The sequence below is a fragment of the Prionailurus bengalensis genome, chromosome B3, assembly GCF_016509475.1.
Source record: "Prionailurus bengalensis isolate Pbe53 chromosome B3, Fcat_Pben_1.1_paternal_pri, whole genome shotgun sequence".
NCBI lineage: Eukaryota > Metazoa > Chordata > Mammalia > Carnivora > Felidae > Prionailurus > Prionailurus bengalensis.
The window spans coordinates 119,368,809-119,392,116 of NC_057355.1; the positions used below are offsets into that span (position 1 = coordinate 119,368,809).

A 23,308-nucleotide genomic window follows, 5' to 3' on the forward strand; every position below is an offset into this window, starting at 1 on the left:
TGATATATCAAATTGGCACGGTTCCTCTCTCCTCTCTTGGCTTCCATGACATGACAAATCCTAGTTTTTCCCCATATAAACTCCCTCCTCCCCCTTCATCAGATAGCATATTTGGGGGTGCTCTGAGCTCAGTACCAGACAGCTGATCTTACCTTTTCCTCATGCCTCTCAATCCCATCTATATAATGACAATTCCCAACAGCACCTTTCCTTAAGCTCCAGCCACCCATATCCCAACATTATCATTTCAGATGTCACTTGGAAATTCACAGATCCAAAACAATCATTCTCATCCTCTTAAAAAAATGTTTGGGGGGCGCCTGGGTGGCTCAGTTGGTTGAGCGTCCGACTTCAGCTCAGGTCATGATCTCGCAGTCTGTGAGTGTGAGTTCGAGCCCCGCGTCGGGCTCTGTGCTGACAGCTCAGAGCCTGGAGCCTGTTTCAGATTCTGTGTCTCCCTCTCTCTCTGCCCCTCCCCTGCTCATGCTCTGTCTCTCTGTCAGGGATGGGTAAACATTAAAAAAAATAAAAAAAAAAAAAATGTTCGGGGTACCTGGGTGGCTCAGTCAGTTAAGCATCCAACTCCGGCTCAGGTCATGATCTCACTGCTCGTGGGTTCAAGCCCCGCATCAGGCTCTGTACTGACAGCTCGCAGCTTGGAGCCTGGAGCCTGCTTCAGATTCTGTCTCCATTTCTCTGCCCCTCCCCTGCTTGCACTCTGTCTCTCTAATATAAATAAAAAATAAATATTAAAAAAGATTTTTTTAAATGTTCTTTTCCCACTCCACCTATATCTCAATAAACGCCAAGCCAGAAATTTGGGAATAAGCTTTTATTCCTTTGATTTCTTTTTCTCCTTCACATCTAATCCATCAGTAAATCTTGAAAACTCTACAGCTAAAATGCATCTTTTTTTTTTTAATTTTTTTTTTTCAACGTTTATTTATTTTGGGGACAGAGAGAGACAGAGCATGAACGGGGGAGGGGCAGAGAGAGAGGGAGACACAGAATCGGAGACAGGCTCCAGGCTCTGAGCCATCAGCCCAGAGCCCGACGCGGGGCTTGAACTCATGGACTGCGAGATCGTGACCTGGCTGAAGTCGGACGCTTAACCGACTGCGCCACCCAGGAGCCCCTAAAATGCATCTTGAATCCATCCACTTCTGTCTCTACTTCCAACACCCTCCTAATTGCTCTTCCTGCTTTCTTTCTTGCTTCCCTACAATCCAATTACCAGATAACAGCCATTTATGTTTTCAAAATGTAGATCATATTTATCTTATCCTCTGCTTACCATCCTTCAATAGTATCCCATTACCTTTAGAACAAAATCCAAATCCCCTACAGCAACCTACAAGGCACTTCATGATCTGACCTCTTTATACCTATCTAAAGTAGCATCTTTAAAAGCTACTTTTCCTCACACCTAGGAGGTTCCAGCCTTACTTCAGTTCCTCAAAAATTCAAGCTCTTTCCCACTTTAGTCTTCTCACATGCACAGAATACCTCTAGCTCTGTGCATGATGGCTCCTTTTAATTCTTCATAGCAATTCAAATGTCAACCCTAAGTGTGGCCTTCTCCAACAAGAGCAAAACTAGTTCCCCCTTTATTCTCCCATCACAGCATACTATTATTTTCATTGCATATTCTAAAATGGCAATTTTCCTGTGTACTTATTTATCTTCTTATTGTATATCCCCTTCCACTACATTACACGTTTCATGGGGGCAGAGATGATTAAGTTAACTCAAGTCCAACACCACTGAGGATCCACTACATGCAAAGAACTATGATAGGCAACTGTGGGAGTGATAAAGAATAAGTCAAAGTGACAAAGATCCTGTTCCCAGTATGTACATTATCTACTTAAGGAGAAAAATGTATATTTAACTATAAAGCAGAAAAATAAATAAATAAATAAATAAATAAATAAATAAATGCAAAGCAGATACTATGCCATATAATTTTGCTACAAAGTGGTATGGGATCAAAAGAGAAAGAGATATAATGTAGAAAAAGTGATGAATAAGAAAGCCCTCATATAAGAAGATGGTTCTATTATGGCTTAGAAGGATAACAGGAAAAAAAACATTCATTCAAAGCAGAGCAAACAGGCTTAATAAAAAGACAAAAAGGGCAAAAAGTGAAGGACACACAGGAAGAGGAGGCTAACAAGATCAAAACAGCTACAGCATAGAGAAACTGTAGAATCCCAATGAAATATTCAGTGATGTTAGGGAACAAAAAATTTTCAGTGAGTGTGCTACAGAATTCAACCTCACCCACTATAAAATGAAAATATAAGGTATTTTCTTTTCTTTTTAAAGGTTTATTTTTTTTTAATGCTTATTTATTTTCGAGAGAGAGGGAGGGAGAGAGAGTGAGCAGGGGAGGGCAGAGTGAGAGGGAGACAGGATCCAAAGCAGGCTCCATGCTGACAGCAGAGAGCCTGATGCAGGGCTCAAACTCATAAACCATGAGATCATCACCTGAGCCAAAACTAAGAATTGGATACTTAACCGAATGAGCCACCCAGATGCCCCAAGGTTTATTTATTTTTGAGGGACAGAGCACAAGTGGGGGGAGTGCCACAAGAGGGGGGGCAGAGGATCCTAAGTGGGCTCCATGCTGACAGCAGTAAGCTGGATGCAAGGCTCGAACTCAGGAATCATGAGATGGTGACCTGAGCCAAAGTCCTACACTCAACCTACCGAGACACCCAGGTGCCCCAATATAAAGTATTTTCAAGTAAATGAAAACTAAGGTCCTTTCCAGATCTAAATTTCAAATGATGGAGCTCATATACACAACTAGTTTTAAAGTAAAAAGTGATCATGCTCGGGGCGCCTGGGTGGCTCAGTCGGTTAAGCGTCCGACTTCGGCTCAGGTCGTGATCTCGCGGTCTGTGAGTTCGAGCCCCGCGTCGGGCTCTGTGCTGACAGCTCAGAGCCTGGAGCCTGCTTCTGATTCTGTGTCTCCCTCTCTCTCTGACCCTCCCCCCATCCATGTTCTGTCTCTCTCTGTCTCAAAAATAAAAATAAACATTAAAAAAAATTAAAAAAAAAAAGTGATCGTGCTCATTGAAAGAATGTTTCATCAATTTCACATGGAATTTAACATGACTTTTAAGGTGGTTTTAAACTAACTGTCTAAACAATTTTGGGGGGCACCTGGGTGGCTCAGTCAGTTAAGTGACTGACTTCAGCTCAGGTCATGATCTCATGGTTCACGAGTTCAAGCTCCACACTGGGTTCTGAGCTGACAGCTCAGAGACTGGAACCTGCTTTGGATTCTGTGTCTCCCTCTCTCTCTCTGCCCCTCCCCCACTCATGTGCTGTCTCTCTCTCTCTCTCTCTCAAAAATAAAAACACTTAAAAAAATTAAAAACAAAAGATTTTAAATAACAATTTTTCAAAAATCTTACTCCTTCCAAAACTTTAATCCAAAAGGAATATGGAAAGAGGTGGCAGGCAGGGGGTAGGGGAGTATGACCACTCAAGATATTTAATATCACACCCACTCAAGATATTTAATATTACACCCACTCAAGATACTTAATATTACACCCAGCCCAAATTTGAGAATAATTTAATTAAAAACGTCTGAAAGACAAAGGCAAGTTTTTTAGCAAAATTCTCAAAAGTCGTAATTTACTGATATTAAGTTGTAACACTGTTGTTCATAAGCCTTTAGACAGTAACTGGCTGTTGTTCACTATATTCATTCAACAAAAATGTACAGATCACTGATAAAATACCCAGGGAGTCTAAACAGTATACACAAAAATCACAGAATTTTAAAGGTTAAGAGAGATTTTGAAGAATAATCAAGATAATTTTAAAGAAGAACAACATGGGGGTATGAGGCTGATTCACCATACCAGACACCTAAATTTATTACAAAGCTACAGTAAATAAAGACAGTATAATACCAGCTCTGAGATAGGCAAACAGAGCATAAAAAAGGCCCACGTGTAAATAGAAATGATATATGACTTACAATCCTTAATGAAGATTGGTGGCAAATGGTTGCTACTCTATAAACAGCATTGGCACTTATTTTCTGTTTAAAAAACTTAACTATATTCATATATTATTCATTATAATTTCAGAATAATTTGAATATTTCAGCAGTAAAAAAACTTTAAAGATCATTAAATCCAATACCATCACTTCATTAAAGAAAAACAAAGACCCAGAGAGATTAAAACATTTAGGCAAATCATAGCGTGGCCACACAGGAATTAAACCCCTATCTCATGATTTCTTTATTGAAGAGTTTACATCCTTTCATTCAATACACACAAAATGCTTCCCATCTACCCCAATTTCTTTAAGTTAGCCATGATATCAACAACGTCAAATCAGAAGTGGAGAAAGATACAAAAGGTGTGGCAACATAAAAAGCCAATACATACTTTCATTTCCTTCCTTAACCTTCTTTCAAAGAAATTCAAAAATCTACAGGGCACATGGCTGGTTCAGTCAGTGGAGTGTGCAACTCTTGATCTTGGAGTTATGAGTTCAAGTCCCACATTCGGTATAGAGATTACTTACTTAAAAATAAAATCTTAAAAAGAAAATCTAGGGGGTGCCTGGGTGGTTCAGTCGGTTAAGCATCCAAGTCTTGATTTCGGCTCATGTCATGATCTCACGGTTTGTGGGTTCAAGGCCCACATCGGGCTCTGCGCTGGCAATGCAGGGCCTGCTTGGGATCCTTTCTCTCTCTCTGCCCTCCCTACCCCCTCAAAATAAATAAATAAAATAAACTTAAAAAAAAACCTAGCCCTACTCTAAAAGATTAATCTTATCTAAATCCAACATGCGAGAGATTCAGGAAGAAAATAACTTTAATTTTGTTAATGTTTTTATTTTTTGGAGAGACAGAGAGTGAGAGTGGGGGAGGGGTAGAAAGAGTAGGAGACACAGAATCTGAAACAGTCTCCAGGCTTTGAGCTGTCAGCAGAGAGCCGGACACAGGGCTTGAACTTGTGAAACAATGAGATCATAACCTCAGCTGAAGTCGGACACTTAACCAATTGAGCCACCCAGGCGCCCCAGGAAGAAAAGAGCTTTAAAAATGGATTCCTGGGTCAGCACGTTATAAATATCTATAAATATCAAGTGTTTAGGGAGTGCTGTTATTAGGCCCAATATTTTTCAGTCACAAATTCCATCAACCTCATATCTCACTCAGTTTGTTTCCAGAGGATGTTAAACATTTACATTTAGAGATTTTTACAAAGACCAGTTAAACAAACACTGCTGAAGACTGTCTGAACGTAGTTGCTCCAATTCCAAGGCTCAATTAAGGTACAAACAGAAATGACATCTTCTCTAGGAAAGCACTCAATCTCAGGTTACTAGAGTTGTTCACCATCTGTTAATTCAGATAAAACTTTCCTTCCATAAATCACCCCCACCCTGGGATATATGACAGGAGTATTAAGAGTGAAGTGAGAGAGACTTGCAGAGAACCTATTTGCAAACTTTGAAATCCCAATTTGGGACGCCTGGGTGGCTCAGTCACTTAAGCGTCTGACTCTTGGTTTTTGGCTCAGGTCATGATCTCATGGTTTGTGACATCAAGCCCCGTGTGGGGCTCTGTGCTGAGAATCCTTGCTTGGGATTCTCTCTCTCTCTGAAAATAAATAAATAAACATAAAAAAGAAAAGAAATCCCAATTTAAACAATGACCGCCACTGCCACACAAGGATAGTGCTCTATAAAAAACTAAAAATTGACTGCATTTAACCACTTAAGCCCTGAAGGGTAAGAATATGACCTCTGGAGCCAGATTATCTATGTCTGAGTCTACCATTTGCTCTGATTTTGGGCAAATTGTTTAACCTCTGTGCCTCAGATTCCTCAACAAGAAAACAGGATAATAACACCTGCCTCATAGGAGTTATTGCAAGAATTAAATTAGTGCACGTAAAGCACTTAGAACAATGCCTAGAATACAGCATTAGCTGCTGCTAGTATTATTACTACCTGATCCCATTACTAGATATCAGTTCTCACATGTGGCTCAAATACAGACTAGTTTCCTAGCCAGATTATGCAATTTTAATGTTCCTGAATCAGCGATTCAATGTACCAAATTCAAAATAAGCTCTATAAAACACAGCCTCAAGTCTTCCTTTTGAATCATTTACTATCAAACAAAATTCTCACAAATAATAAACAGTCAATTTTTTCTTAACTCCAATAAATCTGTATGAATTATCACTACAATATATAATTTGTGAAAAATCATACGCTTGAAATAAATTCTTCTCATTTTACTTAAAAAAAAATTTTTTTTTAATGTTTATTTATTTTTGAGAGACAGAGACACAGAGTGTGAGCGGGGGAGGGCAGAAAGAGAGGGAGACATGAATCCAAAGCAGGCTCCAGGCTCTGAGCTGTCTGTCAACACAGAGCCTGATGCAGGGCTCAAACCCACAGACCATGAGATCATGACCTGAGCCAAAGTCAGACGCTCAACTGACTGAGCCACCCAGGCACCCCTTCATTTTACTTTTAATTACAAATTAAGCTCTGATCTTACAAATCAGATTAATAAGTCTAGATCCATATGTAGTAATAAAACATCCTGAACTTTTTATTAAGATATTTGATATTAATCTGCAAATTTGCTTTGTAAAGATTTAAAAAAAAAAAGTTCAACATCTTTATTCATCTGGAAAATGCAAATTAAAACCATTCTAACACATCACTTTGTACCCACGAGAATGGCTAAAAAAATCAAAGAAATTAACAACCCAAGTGGTGGCAAAGATTGGCAGCAACTGGATTCATACACTGCTAGTAGATTAAAAAAAAAAAAAAAAAAAGAATTTGCCAAATGGTTAAGTTTATTTATTTTGAGAGAGAGAGAGAGAGTGCGTGAGCGAGCAAGCAAGCAGGGGAGGGGCAGAAAGAGGGAGAGAGAAGATCCCAAAAGGTTCCGCGCTCTCAGCGCAGAGCCTGAAGTGGGGCTCAACTTTACAAACCGTGAGATCATGACCTGAGCCGAAACCAAGAGTCAAAACCAAGTCACGCACTTAACTAACTAAGCCACCCGGGCACCCCCAACAATTTCTTATAAACATACATGTACCCTGTGGCCTAACAATTCCCCTCTTAAGTATTCAACCAAGAGAAATGAAACATATGCTCCCAAAAAGACGTGTACAAGAATGTTTATAGCAGCCTTATTCAAAGCAGGCAGAACTGGAAATAACGCAAATGTCTATCAACAGAAGAATGGAAAAACAAAGTGTGATATTCATAAAATGGAATACTGTACGACCTATGAAATTATCTGTTGTTTAAAATAATGATATGAATTTATTATTCAATGAGGACGTCTTATTTTCTTCAAATTCTGTCTCATTTTAAAATGCATTTTTATCCCTAGTTGAAAATAATTTTTATTCTGAAAATAATCTTATTTTTTGTTTAGTAACTCACTTGAGCTTTTGTGCCATAATATAAACTTTTGAAAAATTTTAACTTGGTGCTTTTAAGAGCCAAATAAACCCCAGGGTCTTATTAAGTGATACTCCTTTTATTAAGTGATACTCTTAAAGGTATGTACACATATATTTTCTTTCCTTATGCATTCTTGGTGCATGTTCATCCTAAATGCTCCCTCCAGAAATTATCCATGTATAAAAAGATGGCTGGCTTAAAATAGCTACTTTGATGGAAACAGTGTCTTAGGGAGATACAACTTGTACTTGAGATAAACTGAATACTCAAACCATGGTTTAGCCATTGCTTAAATGGCATTGTATTTAAAAGGCATTTTAAATACTATTGCTGTAACTTTCCATTTCCTTAATAAAAAATATAAAACAAAATTAATCTCAAAAGTATGTTAAGCAAAAGAAGCCAGATAAAAAGAATATACATAGTATCATTCCATTTATATGAAATTCAAGAACAGACAAAATCAGAAAGCACTTGCAAGGAAGGAGGGCAAAACAAAATTGAAAAGGACATTAAACACTTTTGCTGATCATTTACATAAATTAAATCACAGCTTTGAATATTATCCATCCCTAGATTCCACATAAAAATTAGAGACCATGTGGGGCGCCTGGGTGGCTCACTTGGCTAAGCATCCAACTCTTGATTTTGGCTCAGGTCACAATCTCATGGTTCACAGGTTCGAGCCCCACATCAGGCTCTGTGCTGACAGCACAGAGCCTGCTTGGGATTCAATCTCTCCCTCTCTCTTTGCCCCTCCCCAGCTCATGAGTGCACACGTACTTTCTCTCTCTCAAAAATAAATAAACATTAAAAAAAATTAGAGATCACTCAAAAAGAGAAAAAAAAAGACAAAGAACAGAAACATAACTTCACTCGAAGGAAATACTTAAAGGTTAATGATATTTAAAATATTCCACTAGTGATAAAATATGAATTTCAGAGACTAGTTACTCTTTTCTCCCTATCAAATTAGCAAATATTTTTAAATGATAACACTGCTGGCAAAGATATATATCTCAAGCTCATACATTGCTAATGGGAATGTAAATTTGTACAACCTTTCTAGAAAGAAATTATGCAATGTTTTGCTCTCTTGAGAACCCTTAGAAATGTAAACCTGAACTTGATAATTCTACTTATGGGAATCTATCTTAACAATATAGAAATGTGGACAAAGATTATATGTTTAGCAATATAAATGAAGATTTGTTTATAATTTTTTTTAATGTTTATTTTTGAGAGAGAGAGAGAGAGAGAGAGAGAGAGAGAGAGAGATGGAGCCTGAGTGGGGGTGGGATGCAGAAAGAGAGAGGGAGACACAGAATCTGAAGGAGGCTCCAGGCTCTAAGCTGTCAGCACAGAGCCCAACACAGGGCTCGAACTCATGTGCCGTGAGATCATGACCTAAGCCAAAGTCAGACACCTAACTGACTGAGCCACCAGTCAGTGGTGTTTATAATAATTGTTTGTTTATAATTTGTTTATAATAATTTGTTTATAATAATTGGCAATTAATAAGCAATCTGAATGTGAAAACTATGGAAACTCGTTGTATAAATGATGATATATCCTTTTTTTTTTTTTTTTTTTTTTAAATTTTTTTTTTTTTTTCAACGTTTTATTTATTTTTGGGACAGAGAGAGACAGAGCATGAATGGGGGAGGGGCAGAGAAAGAGGGATACACAGAATTGGAAACAGGCTCCAGGCTCTGAGCCATCAGCCCAGAGCCCGACGCGGGGCTCGAACTCACGGACAGTGAGATCGTGACCTGGCTGAAGTCGGACGCTTAACCGACTGCGCCACCCAGGCGCCCCGATGATATATCCTTTAATAGAATTTTCTTCAGCAGTTTGAAACTGTTTTCAAATAATTGTAATGATATTAAAATGTATGTTAAAAAAAAGCAGGTTCCAAGGGCTCCTGGATGGCTCAGTGGGTTGAGCATTTGACTCTTGATTTCTGCCTTAGGTCATGATCCCAGGGTCATGGGATCAAGCCCTGTATAGGGCTCTGTGATGAGTGTAGAGCTTGCGTAAGATTTTCTCTCTCTCTCTCTCTCTCTGTCTGTCTCTCTCTCTCTCCCACCCTCCCTCCCTCCCTCTACCCCTTACCCCCACTCAAGCACACACTCTCTCTGTATATAGAGTAGAATAGAATAAGCAAGTTCCAAAATTATGTATATAGTAAAAACTTGCATAAGGTAAACACAGAGATAATAAATGTTAATATCATTTAAAAAATAATGAAGGGTCAATATCATAGAGACTTTGATTATATTTCATAAGTATCTGGGCTTTCTTGCACAAGTGATATCCTACACTGATTAGGTCCACTAGAGGTGGGGGAAAAGACCTAAAGAATAAGAACATTCATTGAAGGAACACACCATTAGTATTACTTGGCTATACAAATAGCCAACTTATCAAATGAAGTCAAAGACCTTCAAGGTATGTTAAACAAGTCTATAACAAGAAAAAGTTACAGAATTCAATATGATGCAAATGTATACCAATCATGTTTAATTTGAGCTAAGGAAAATAATTAGGTGATTTAGTTATTTTCCACAGAAGTAAGCCCAGCTCTTTTACAAAGCAATGAAAAAGATGAGAAAAGCACAGTAAGAAGTCAAGCCAGCAACCTAATTTCCCAGGACATTAGTTCTTACTTGGCAAAGTACTGCCCTCAGAACTCTACAGAGAGGAAACACATAAAATTCAAATACCATATAAAAGATGTATACTATACTTTGCTTTTAAGATCTCCAAAAAGAAAACAATTAATGCATATTAAAACACAGGAAAAAAGGGCTCAATTTAGAGTTAAATGTTCTTAAAACAAAGAATCGGTTTATCTCAGGGAGCCTGGGTGGGTTGGTCAGCTAAGCGTCCGACTCTTGATTTCGGCTCAGGTCATTGTCTGGAGGTTCCTGGGTTTGAGCCCCTGCATTGGGCTGTGTGCTGACAGATGGAGCCTGGTTGGGATTCTCTTTCCCTCACTCTCTCCCCTCTCCCTGCTCGCTCTCTCTCTCAAAAAAAAGAATCAGTGTATCTCAAAAGGCTAAGTAAATCGCACAAGTTGTAAAAGAACTATATTTTTACTATACTTTAAATGAAAAGGAAAATAGCATGCTATTTCTCACTTTCAACTAGGATTACATAGAAAACTTTGATATTAAAAAAAACTTTGATATTAATGATGTTAATTCTTGATTGTGAATTTACCTCGGCTAATTAAAATCCTTATAATTTTTCTCTATGTTTTTAAACATCACTATAGAACATTTCCTTGAATTTCCATAAAGAATAAGGCCTTAGTATTTGATCATCCCTCAGAAAAAGGCTATATGTTTAATCCAAAAGAAGTGTCTTCTTTAGATAAAAAGATACTAGGGTAGGTGAGTCAAAGAGGGGAAAGGCAGGGAGAGAGGGAAAAAAGAAGGGGTATAATAGAAACTATTGTTCCTTTAAGTAACATGTTTAAAAAATCTGACCCTAATTTCCATTAAAAGTCCAGCAGGGAAGCTTGCCTAGAACTACAGACACAAGGTTGCCCTGTAAGCAGAAAAATGATACCTGAACTTCATTTAATGTTCAAGTATAAAGTAACATAAGGATGGGGGCGACTGGATGGCTCAGTCGGTTGAGTGTCCGACTTGAGTCAGGTCATGGTCTTGTGGTTCGTGAGTTCGCGCCCCATGTCAGGGTCTGTGCTGACAGGTCAGAGCCTGGAGCCTGCTTCGGGTTCTGTGTCTCCCTCTCTCTCTGCCTCTCCCCTGCTCATGTCCTCTTCTTTGTCTCTCAAAAATAAATAAACATTAAAAAAAATAAAGTAACATAACAATGAAATCATACAACCATATATTTAAATCAGTGGGTTCATTTATAACCCATTCTTGCAACTCTAAACTGCTTCCCTCAGCACCATGACCCCAACTGCCACAGCAGACCAAAAGGCCAACAAACTACTACTTGGAAGAATTAATAACAAGACAGAATATTTTATTAAACTTTTGTAACAGGAGTGCCTGGCTGGCTCAGTCAGAAGGGCATGCAACTCTTCATCTCGGGATCATGAGTCAGAGCCCCACGTTGGGTATAGAGGTTACAAAACAACAACAACCTTCCCCCCAAAAAAGAAAATATTTGCAAATCACTTATCTAATAAGGACTTATACCCAGAATGTATATTTTTTACAACTCAAACTCAATAATAAAAGGCAAATAACCCCATTTTTTAAATGGTCAAGGGATCCTAAAAAACATTTCTCCAAAGATAAACAAATATCTAATAAACCCATGAAAAAATTCTCATCATTAGCCATCAGGGAAGTTGAAAACAATACCACAGTGAGTTATCACTTCACATCTACTAGGATGGCTATAATAAAAAACAGAAGTAAAAAAAGTGTTGGTGAGGATATGGAGAAACTGAAATATTCATTTCCCACTGCCAGCAAAAATATAAAATGGTATAGCTGCCTTAGAAAACTGAGTTACCATATAACCCAGCAATTCTACTACTAGATATATTATCAAAGAAAAATGAAAACACATGTTCATACAAAAACTTATACAGGAATGTTCACAGCAGCTTTATTTGAAGACAAAACTGGAAACAATACCACAAGAGAATAGATTTTTTAAATTGTGATATAACCATATATTGGAATACTACTCAGCAATAAAAAGGAATGAATTCTTGATGCACAAAATAACATGGATAAATCTCAAATAAATTAGGTAGAGTGAAAGAAGCCAGACCTATCAAAAAAGCACACACCATACAATTCTATTTGCATAAAATTCTAGAAAATGAAAACTAATCTATGATGACAGCAGATTAGTGGTTACCTCTGTGGGTAGAAAAGGAGAAATAGATTACAAAGAGGCACAAGGAAACTTTGAGTGGTTTTGTCCTTATCTTTTTTTTTTTCTAACTTATTTTGAGAGAGAGAGAGTGCGCACACACAAGCAGGGAAGGGCAGAAAAAGAGACAGAATCCCAAGCAGTCTCCGCACTCAGCACAGAGCCCAATGCAGGGCTCAAACCCACGAACCATGAAATCATGACCTGAGCAGAACCCAAACGTCAGACACTTAACCGACTGAGCCACCCAGGCGCCCCAAATGTTCCTTATCTTGATTGTGGTGGATAAATAGGTAAAAACTCATCAAACTGTATAAACATGTGCAATTTCCTTGTAGTCGATTATGTCTGAATATATCTGTCCAAAAAAAAAGAAAGACAAAAAAAAGAATGTATTTGCCATGTTAGGGGTAACAGAAGTATACTAGTGTTTCTGAAATGGCACGTTTGGGTAAGTAAAAGGTAGAAAAAGTAGGCTGAGAGCTTTTAAGGATGAACCTTTTAAAAGTTAAAATAGTAACTGATCTCTATATGATAATAGCTGAATATATTCAACATCCACTGACAGAGCAAATAGTCAACCAAAACTACTATGAATTCAGTCTAGCCTTCAAAAGAAAAAATTTAGTTCATCTCAACATTTATACATATGATGTATATGTATAAATGTATAATACATGTAATATGTATATATGTATGAAAGTAATAAGTTCTAAAAATACATGTTTTAGCTATACATATATTTTTAGAACTTATTACTTTTGTCTATGATAATATTTGATGAGAAAATGGATTAACTGTAGAAAACACCCACTCCAACTCAAAGAGTTGCAGGTAACAAATTGAGAACTGCTAATAACGATATTCAATGCCAGGGAGACCCAATACTTAAATATTAGCTTAAATAAAATACAAGTCAAGTCTAATGAAAAATGTGTCTAATCGGTTCCATAGCTATACTTCATAACCCAAAAGAATTTAGGGATCAGTTATCACACTGCCAATCTGGGTGGAAGTAATTAAGAATTTACTGTGACTTAAAGGCAAAAAATATAGTTGAATTAAAAGAGAGATTCAGGGGCGCCTGGGTGGCTCGGTCGGTTAAGCGTCCAACTTCGGCTCAGGACATGATCTCACGGTCCGTGAGTTCGAGCCCCGCGCCGGGCTCTGTGCTGACCGCTCAGAGCCTGGAGCCTGTTTCAGATTCTGTGTCTCCCTCTCTCTCTGCCCCTCCCCTGTTCGTGCTCTGTCTCTGTCTCAAACATAAATAAATGTTAAAATTAAAAAAAAAAAAAAAAAAGAGAGAGATTCAAGTTATTCCACAGATAGGACTAAAAATAAGACAACTGGAGTGCCTGGGTGGCTCAGTTGGTTAAGCGTCTGACTTCGGCTCAAGTCATGATCTCACCGTTAGTGAGTCTGAGCTCTGCATAGGACTCTGTGCTGACAGCTCAGAGCTTGGAGCCTGCTTCAGATTCTGTGTCTCCCTCTCTCTCTGCCTCTCCCCCACTCATACTCTGTCTCTCAAAAATTAATAAACATTAAAAAAATTTTAATAAAATTTAAAAAAATTATGTACACTAATTAAACTTAAGGCAAAGTCCATTACATCATGAATGTTATAGAAATTACACACCTGCTTTCATCAGAGGTACTTTAAGAAATACAGCTTTTAACAGCTTTCTACAGATACAGATTTTTCTTTCACCTTTGACCAAATCCTTAACAAAGGAAGCTACTTAAATAGTAAAGAAGACTGTATTAACTGTAGGGGAGGATAACTAATGCCTTCTAACTGGCATTTAAAACTAACTTAGAACCATTCAATCTATAATGTTTAATAGTTTTTCTTGAAGTAGGGTTAAGGGTTCCCACTGCTAACAAAAGCATACAAAAACTCATACAACAATACATATTTGGAAGAGGATCAGGTAATATGCTAGAGCCCATGACCACAGAGTAAAATATGAGCCTCATTTGCCCCATGTTTTAGTCTAATCTACCAAACTAAACCAACCACATAAACAAACTAAGATGGTAAATGTTTAAAGCACATATAAAAATTTTAAGTAAATTCTGGTTTTCCTAACTGCCAAATTGTTTATACTCACACTATTTGGAATATTAGCCCTTCTAAACAGAGCAGTCAACAATAGGCTTAGTACTGTTATAATTATTAATAATTAACATCACCATGTGTTGACTGCCCACTATTGGCAAGGCACTAAACAAAATGATTTTCATTTAATTCTCATTATCAGGCTGGTAAAGAAGCTAGTATAAGCTCCATTTTATGGATGACAAAACCGAGGCTAAGGGAGTTTCAATAAAATGACAAATTAGTAAATAACAGAGCCAGGAATCAAAAATATGGTCATATAATTCTAAAACCTGGATTATGTCCATTCTATCATGCTTCCTCAGAACACAATGCCTTTTTCAATTTCATAATATAGTAGTTACAAATATCCTTCTGTCATCATCAGGGTATTCTATGGTTCTGTAAGATTCTTTGAAAAAAAATTATATTGATTAAAGAATACTGGGAGCAAAAATTCCTTATAACAAAGTTGGTTATATTAAAAATATTTAAATAAACCTTCATAAATCATGCAAAGCAGCACAACATGACACAACTAAAAAGCACCGAAGGTATACTTGTACACGATTGACCAGGACAAAGCATCACTAACTTTTACTTCTCTAAGGTCAAAGATAGCCAAGGTCAATCTTAAGTAAGTTACAAATTTTGCTTTTCTCAGTGTTTTGCTTTTCTCAGTCTTCCCTGACTTTCCCTTTATTCAGGAGCCAAACAGTGTTCTACAGCTTTCAATCCCTCTTCCTCCCTAAATAACTCAACTTTGGTGGTGAGAGAAGGGGAAGTCACTGAACATTAATTATTAACACACTAGCTCCTTGGTTAACCCATTTAAGATGGCTGGGGGTCTCTTCCTACTGCTTAATCCCAGACTCCACCAGAGAAAGACAAATGGTATGACTTGCCCTAGTTACAACTGCTAGGGACCTATTCCCAAGAGTTGCAGAAGCAGAGACAAGTGTCCAGCCTTCTAAATCCACATGGTACTGCCCAGGCTCCCATCCTCTAGGACTAGCAATTCTCAGTCTATTCACTTGCATTCTGACCTGCTTTCCTGAGTGGAAGATAACAAAGGAAGAGTTATAGCAGGCAGTGGAAACTGCACAGTACAAAAAATATGTCCATGGGAGAATGCTGCAAATAGGATCATCCTCCTTTACATATGTCACTCTAGGAAAACTGCCAAGAGGGGCTCACTACTCTAGACATACTTCCTACAGATCCTCCAGACTCCTCCTTAAACACATGTCAGTGTTCTCCTCGTTCTCCCTTAGTTTCAATCCTCCTTTTGCTCTAAGATTTCCAAGTGTGTATTTTATATTCTCAAAAATATATAAGCAGTATCATGAGGACATCCTATTTATCAGAACCTGTGGCTCAGATCTGAACAAACATCCTAAGGTTTTATACAGTACTTGTAACTTTAATAATGAAAATCCCAATAGGTTATATGACTGAAACAAATTTTCTTGGCAAATAATTTATCATCATGTCAAGATAAAAAAAATTAGATAGCAAATTTATTTTTTAATATTTAAGGAGTACAATTGTTTCCTTTCTCCCTAGCCCTATCAAGGAAACATGTATCAGAATTCAGAAACTGGAATTCAGAATTCAAGAGTCATTCTGTGGAAATCACAATCTATCAAACATAATAGATATGTTTTGGCAAGCTAAAAATAAAATGCAGGTTTTCAAGTACTCTACTAAATAAACAAGGGGCGCCTGGGTGGCTCAGTCGGTTAAGTGTCCAACTCATGGTTTTCGGCTCAGGTCATCATCTCACAGTGTGTTAGAGCCACGCACTGGGCTCTGCGCAGACAGTGTGGAGACTGCTTGGGATTCTGTCTTCCTCTCTCTCTCTGCCCCTCCCCTGCTGGCTCTCCCTCTCTCTCAAAAAAATAATAAACTTAAAAACAACAACAACAACACCTTTTTTTTAAGGTGGTAACTTTCCCAAGGGATCTTTTCTGATAAAAGTAATTCTCTCAGCAAACTGAAAACGAGACATAGGTTTCTGTACCTTTACACTACTAAATTCTCAGGCACCAACATTTCCATCAAGGTTTATTATATGGGTAGTTGAAGGCCAGCAGCAGAGAGAGCAGATCAGAAGCTATTTATAAAAAAGGATAAAATGCTACTGAAATAGAAAATAAACTTAATTAACTAGTGTTAATTGAACTTCTTTTCTAAATCATTTACTTGAATTTTCTTTGATATGTGAAATTAAGTCTCACCAAATTGTAGTCAGGAACACAGTTTCTTTGGGATTTAGAAACCACCATTCATTCAACTACAGATTACTAAATCTCACTATAAAATGAGTTGAGCAATCAGAGCTATTCATAGGTAAGTGTGATTAGATTATGGATGAATAATAAGTCAACTGAATAAAGTCCATTTATTAAAAAGCAAGTAATCAAATTGGTCAATGTTCACAATTACGAACAGTGAACTTTTATATTTTTCCCCCACATTCAATTATTAAGGTTTTACATTCCTCCATCAATTAGCAAAGAATTGAATGATCTATACAAATGTGTCCACCAACTGCACAATGACTTAAAGAACAACCACTGTGGCGGCAGGGATCCTCCATTTAATGCAATGCAAGGAATTCAAAAGCTTTCATCCTTGGAACCTTTGTTACAAAAATCAGTAAATTTCTTTTGTGAAAAGACTGCTTATTTTTTTCAGTTCAAAAGTATAATGATTATATGTTTTGTAGGCTTCCAAACAAAAATAAAAATTTTAATGAAATATAAAAATCTGAGAACAATTATTTTTGAGAGAAAAAATTATGTAAAAATCCTAATGCAAAGCTACACCAAGAGTTTCTTCACAATTTCATAAAACATTAATGAAAGGGCCACATAAATCCCTTAAAGATTTTAAAGAGAGCTGCAAGAATCTCTAAGTTTTCAATACTTTCTCTGTTCCTGTAGCCACAAAAATTAATATAATCATCTCTTCCTAAATATAAACCATCTAGGTTTTTACAGAAGAAAAAGGAAACCAAGAACAGCACAGAAAATACACATATTCTTAACATAGCTGTAAAAAGGTACTGTAGATTGTATTTAGGTCCCCAAACAAGTTAAGTTTACAACATGTACCACATCCAGTTCATTCTCAAGGGAGAAAATCATCAAAACAAAGGCTCCTGCTTAATAAACTATTTGCTTTGTAGTTAAGCCTCTATCCCAGGTGCATTTTACTGTGAATTATTATCACTTTCTTCTCTCTTCAAAAGCCTAGAAATCTAAAATACACAAGTATATCTGATTCCCTTAAAAATGCTTTCATATTAGGGGCTCCTGGATGGCTCAGTTAAGCTCCAGTCATGATCAATCCCAGGGTCCCATAGGGCTCCACACTGACAGCAGGGAGTCTGCTTGGGATTCTCTCTCTCCCCATCCCCTGCTCACGGGTACAATCTCTCTCTCTCTCAAAATAAAATAAACTTAAAAAAAATGCTTTTATATGTTTTGTATTAGTGTAAGGCCATGAGAAGCCTTATATTACTTTCACTCTCTTTTAAAAAGGAAACACTCCTTTGCTTTTCTTCTTTGAAATGTGTCTTACTTGGTTTTTACTTATTTTCTATACATGAACTGTTCTCAAACCAGTCCATTTCAGCGTTAGTTGTTTACTGCCAATATGTCTGTGCATACTTAGGTTTTTTACAGACAATGGGTTACCATACCGTGGTATAAAAAGAAAGGTAAACAAGAGGGCACAAGTGAAACACCACTCAATTTCATTTCTCTGACTCAAATTTCCTTAAGTCCTCATGCCAAAGATTCTCAATATCTAAAAAGAGGCACAACGCAGTATGTGATCAGGCAAACATAGGAGAAACCAAATTGCAGGCTAAAGAAATTAAATAGAATGTACGACCACCTGAGACAGAATTACCAGAAAAATAAAAATAAATAATAAACTCAGTCCCTAGAAAGCCCTACTGAAGGGCTACTTTTGCTGCACTGCATGGCTCAAAACAGTTTTTCAAACTCCTTTGACTATAAGAAACAGATTCTACATTGTGACCTAGTACACACACAAGAAAATTTTCCCAAAACAACATTTTTCTTCACCAAATGCAATGCTAGTCAATTCTGTTCTATTTCATTTTATTTTCAATGCTGGTGGTAACCCACTAAACTGATTTTATAAATTACTAATAAATCACAATCCGCAGTTTGAGAAACATAGGGCTTAATAGAGGATATCCCTTATATTTGGATCATTTTTGCAATCTGCCTCTACTTGTCTCTAGCAGGGTAGACAGTTTGAGAAGTTTAAACATTATTACTGTTTTCACTGAAGTAAGTGGCTTTTAAAGTGGGATCCTCTGACCATCACCTGAGATAAATACAAATTCTCAGGACCCACCCCAGATGTACTGAATCAGAAACTCTGGCCAGCAGTCTGTATTTTACCAAGCCCTCCAGGTGATTCTGGTGCAAGCTAAAGTTTGAGAATCACAGCATTAAAAAAACTCGGGTCTTTATCCTCTATTTAACAATCTAGTCAGTAAGTACCCACTGCTTACTCGATGCCAGTCACTATTCTAAAAGTTCTACAAATATTAACCCATGTGAAAAAACAACCCTATGAAATAGGGACTATTATTATCACTATCGTACAGATTCGGAAACTTGCACAGAGAGGTTAAATTATCCAAGCTAAGTGGTGGAATTTATTTTAAATTTGGCCAGAGTATGTCTATCCTTTCATGACTCCCCTCTTTCTGATCAAGTCCCCAGTCCTTCCTACTCCCTTAGTTTCAGCTACTCCTCACCTCCCCTTTTTCCTTTCAAATTCCCCATCCTGTCAATGTCCTCATTTTCTAATATCATTGGTGTCATCCTAAAACAAAAATTTTTTTCTAAGCCACTAGAATGCAAGTCACTTAACCCTGCTTTTAGGATGCTCTTCTCTTGCACCTTAGTATTATGAAGCCGAAGTTTCTTCTATGTCTGAAGTCCTTAGAATCTACTAATAACTACACTGTAAATTTCTCATATCTGCTGTTACGGGCAGTTTCCACAAGACCACCACTCTCTTCCAGAGCAACTTTCTCCTACTGCGTCCTATCTACGCCCTATCTACTTCGCGCTTCCTACAAGGAAATTATTTCTCCCCGCCCACCCCTGTGTCATTTTGCGTGACTACTCTCCAACTGAGAGAACTTCCACTCCCCGGTAGACCCCCTCACCCCAGTCTCAAATCCGAACTACTGCTCCAGGTCCCATGGTCCCCCGCGGATTCTCAGACCCAGGAGCTCCCAGTCCAGTCTTGGGTCTCCCATCCCAGACAAGCGGTGGGGGCTGGGAGCTCCTGTTCCTCCCCAGCTGTTCAAGGTCTCCACAGGTCCCACCCTCCTAAAGACCCGCTTCTCCTAGACTCCCCCGGAGTCCTCCACCCTCGGACAGCCGCCTTTCTCAGGAGAGTCCCCACACCCCTCTCTGCCTTTCCTCGACGCCCCTCGCTCAGACCCAGGCCGCTCACTGTCACCCCGGACCCCGGCCGCCCTCGGTGTCTCTTCTCCCTCGGACCCGGGCCACTCCCAGTTTCCCGGCCCCCCAGCTCCCTCCGCTCGGGCCGCTCCTGGGTTTCCCGGGTTCCTCTGCTCTCTTCCCTCGCACCCCAGCTGTCCTGGGTGTGTATCCCCGAGTCACCCGGTCCTTGGACCAGGTTGTTGCCGGTCACCCCGGGTCATCCCCCCTCTCCGGGACCCCGTCCGCTCCCGTCTCCTCAGGGAACTTACCGCTCACACACCGGCCGCCGGTCAGCGCCCAAGCAGCGGGACGTCCCAAGGGACCTCCCGGCACGAACCGCTTGGGTCTGCCCCCAGCCTATGTTGCCAACGCGAACTCCGCCGCCGGGAACCGGGCCATTCTCCCACCAGCCCAGTCGGAGCGAACTCGCCGCAGCCGCCGCCGCCGCCGCCCTGGCCCCGGCCCGACCCGGCCCACAGTCCAGGCCCCCTTCCTCCGGCCTCCGCCTCCGGAGCTCCGAGCTGGAGTTTCCGCCCCGCGACGGCCCCCAGACCTCAGGCCCGCGCTACCGGCACTCACCTGCCGCTGCCCCCAACCAACTCCAGCGCCACTGCCTTTACCTCGGCCGCCAGTAGCCATCAAGCGCCACCACCTCCCCCATGACAACAGGCCCACCCCGTTTCATAGTTCTTACCTCTCCATTGGATAGTGGGGCGGCGGCTCTCTATTCTGATTGGTTTCACTTACCCGTCTGTCATAGCTTCCTCACCGCCCCTTTTCCTGGACCCGGTATTAGCCCCCTCCCGGACTCACAGCGTCCTGGACCAAGCTTTAGTTGTAATTGGTTGATGGTAGGGCAGTTCGAAGTTATGATAGGCTACCGAAAATGTCTGTTAAGTCAATTGGCAAGGGATGTAGCGCCAGGGTTGGTTCAAACTTGGGCACAGTTTGGTTGCGCAGTAGAAAGCAAGGAAGGGGCCGATGTTCACAATCGAGGTTACCGGGGAAGGGTTAACTCTTTGTTGCAGAGTTCATTCTGTAAACTCATCCCTTTCTCCAGTTCCCTCCCTATTAGGAGAAGTTTATCACTGATAGTTTAGAGGGTAGTACTTACAAAACACCAACATCAGAGGTTGTGTTTAAGGAGTGTTTTCCAACTCCTTGGGAGAAAAGCACTTACACAGATAAAAATGTCCTCTTCTTGAAGTCTCAATGCACCCTATTTCCTTGAAGTTCTTTCCAGAAGTCTTCATGCTAAAGGGCAAAGCACAACCATTTATTTAGTAGAAATCAGCCCACTTTGGTTGCAGTTACAACGTCGTTAATAAACTGAAGTGGCATGTTGAGAGTTCTCCAGACTCACCCCTGGCTCCTGCCAAGTGACCAAGCAGCCATGAGCAAGTTTGGACGAAATGGGCCACATTTACCCGTGTGATGCTCTGGAAATGAGAATTCCGTCCCTCCCCGCCCCTTCTCCCAATTTGATTTTTATGTTCAGCAGTTCATAAATAGCCCTACTAGATGTGTGTCAGATATTTGAAAGCTTGTCTTTTCCTAGCATTCTAAATTAGGACCGTTGAATGAATTGCAGTTCTTTTCTCACATTAGCACAATGCACGAGAATAAATGATTGCATTTTTTATTCATTTGGGTACAAGTCACAGTACGCATTTTTGAGAAATCTGGTGTTGCTATAAAAACTCTTGTGCTCCTAGAAATACATCCATCCTTAGATTTTGCTTTTCTTTTTAATTTCCACCCACTTTTCATGGTCCTAAATAACAAAATGTTTGCCTGATTACTCTTTAAATTTCTAAGTCAGATTTAAATGTACCTTTCTCACAACTCTACCTGTAATACACAAACCCATGGACCATGAAACAAACCAGAGATGGATTGGGACAGGTCAAGGAGGCACCCCCTCACAAGCATTACCTTATGGTTGGGAACTTCCTGTGAGACTGAGAATCTGGACTTCAGAAATTTTGTGCTTTGCCCCTTTCTTCTTCCAGCTAACTCTTTGTCCCATGTCTCTTCTACTCACCTCCCTGTCCTTTGCAGAGCAAGCTACAAGTAGTCTAAAACTTCACTGTTTGTTATCCAGGAAAAAAAAAAGTCTAATTTCTAGCTTATATTTTTAGTCAACTTTGAATAAACTACATATCACCAAACTAAGCAGAAATTATTCCTCCAGTAACTATAACAATAAGGTGACTTTTCCCAGTTATTTTCCGGAACTTTCCTCCCCCTTCCCTCATCCTCACCTTCCAATTTAGAAATAACCTCCCCTTCAATTCAATGACTCATAAAAAGCCTGTAAAGGAAAGTGGAAAAGTCAAAATAACTTCGGAGATGTCTGAATCATTCAGTCAAAGGAAAGATCAGACATTGACCATGATAAGATGGAAGCCACGACATAAGGCAAGCCTGAGCTAACATCCATAACAAATGAAGTAACATGCAAATGTGAAGATTCCCCAGTGAGAAGGAGGTATCAGCATATCCTTTACACAGCCTTTTATTATATTACCAGCGGCTTTCTTCTCTCTAGTCTTGGCAGTATGCCCTACCTACCAATTTTAGAGCAAGTTAGAAGGCAATTAATGTCCTGGCAGATAGGCAACAATAACGTCATAGGAGGGCATGGGCATTATTATGGTACTTGGGGTAATAATGGCTCTTGTACAGCCATAGTGATTTGGTGCCATAGAGAACATAGAATTAGTCCAGCCTCACTAAGAGGACTTGCCATCTAAGTCCAGGAACTCAACAAAATAACTATCACAAAACAAGGAATACTTCCACAAAGGTCAGCTATTCATTCCGTTCCGTGAAAACAAAGTACTCACAAATGTTTTCACTCATACATGCATATATACATTTTACCACTCCTGTTCCTTATGGAAATCAGTTAAGAAAAAAAAAGTAAAATAAACATGTTCAGTCCAGTAAGAAAAGAAAAAATCTTAAAGAAGGAAGATTTTAAGGAACATTCTCTGATCCAACAGAAAGCTATTTATTACGTTATTAAAGTCCACACAGTACTAGAAAGTTTATTGCTTGTGCCCCACGTTTTGATTTTGCATGAGCCTTATCACATAACCTTACCACATAATTCATCCCGCCTCTCTGTTCTTTCCTGTGTTATGTCTTCACCACTCTTAAGACCCCATCTTAGAAAGCAAGAACACTGGAGTCAGGGAGTCTGTAGCTTTGTGTTGTGTGGCTGGCTGTGGAGGTGGTGCAGATGGTATCTGTTCAGAGGCACTTGAGCAAGACCAGGATAGCAGGTATATTAAAGGCAAAAATAGCCTTTATAAATCCTGATTACGTAGAAAACGAAGGACTTGCGGCG

General features: G+C 39.2%; 1 protein-coding gene across 11 annotated transcripts in view; it reads right to left on the reverse strand.

Moving 5' to 3' along the window:
• Positions 1 to 20,625, reverse strand: part of NUMB (NUMB endocytic adaptor protein) — a 203,041-nt gene extending 182,416 nt beyond the window's left edge. For 2 of the 11 annotated variants that reach the window (XM_043556547.1, XM_043556539.1), the window contains exon 1: positions 20,533 to 20,625. In XM_043556547.1, the coding sequence (XP_043412482.1) occupies positions 20,533 to 20,592 (60 nt within the window). In that variant the 5' untranslated portion in view covers positions 20,593 to 20,625. Of the gene's footprint in view, positions 1 to 20,222; positions 20,360 to 20,532 lie in introns of those variants that run through there. The other 9 variants (XM_043556545.1, XM_043556543.1, XM_043556544.1 and 6 more) reach the window with 8 other exon arrangements.
• Positions 20,626 to 23,308: the final 2,683 nt, after the last annotated feature.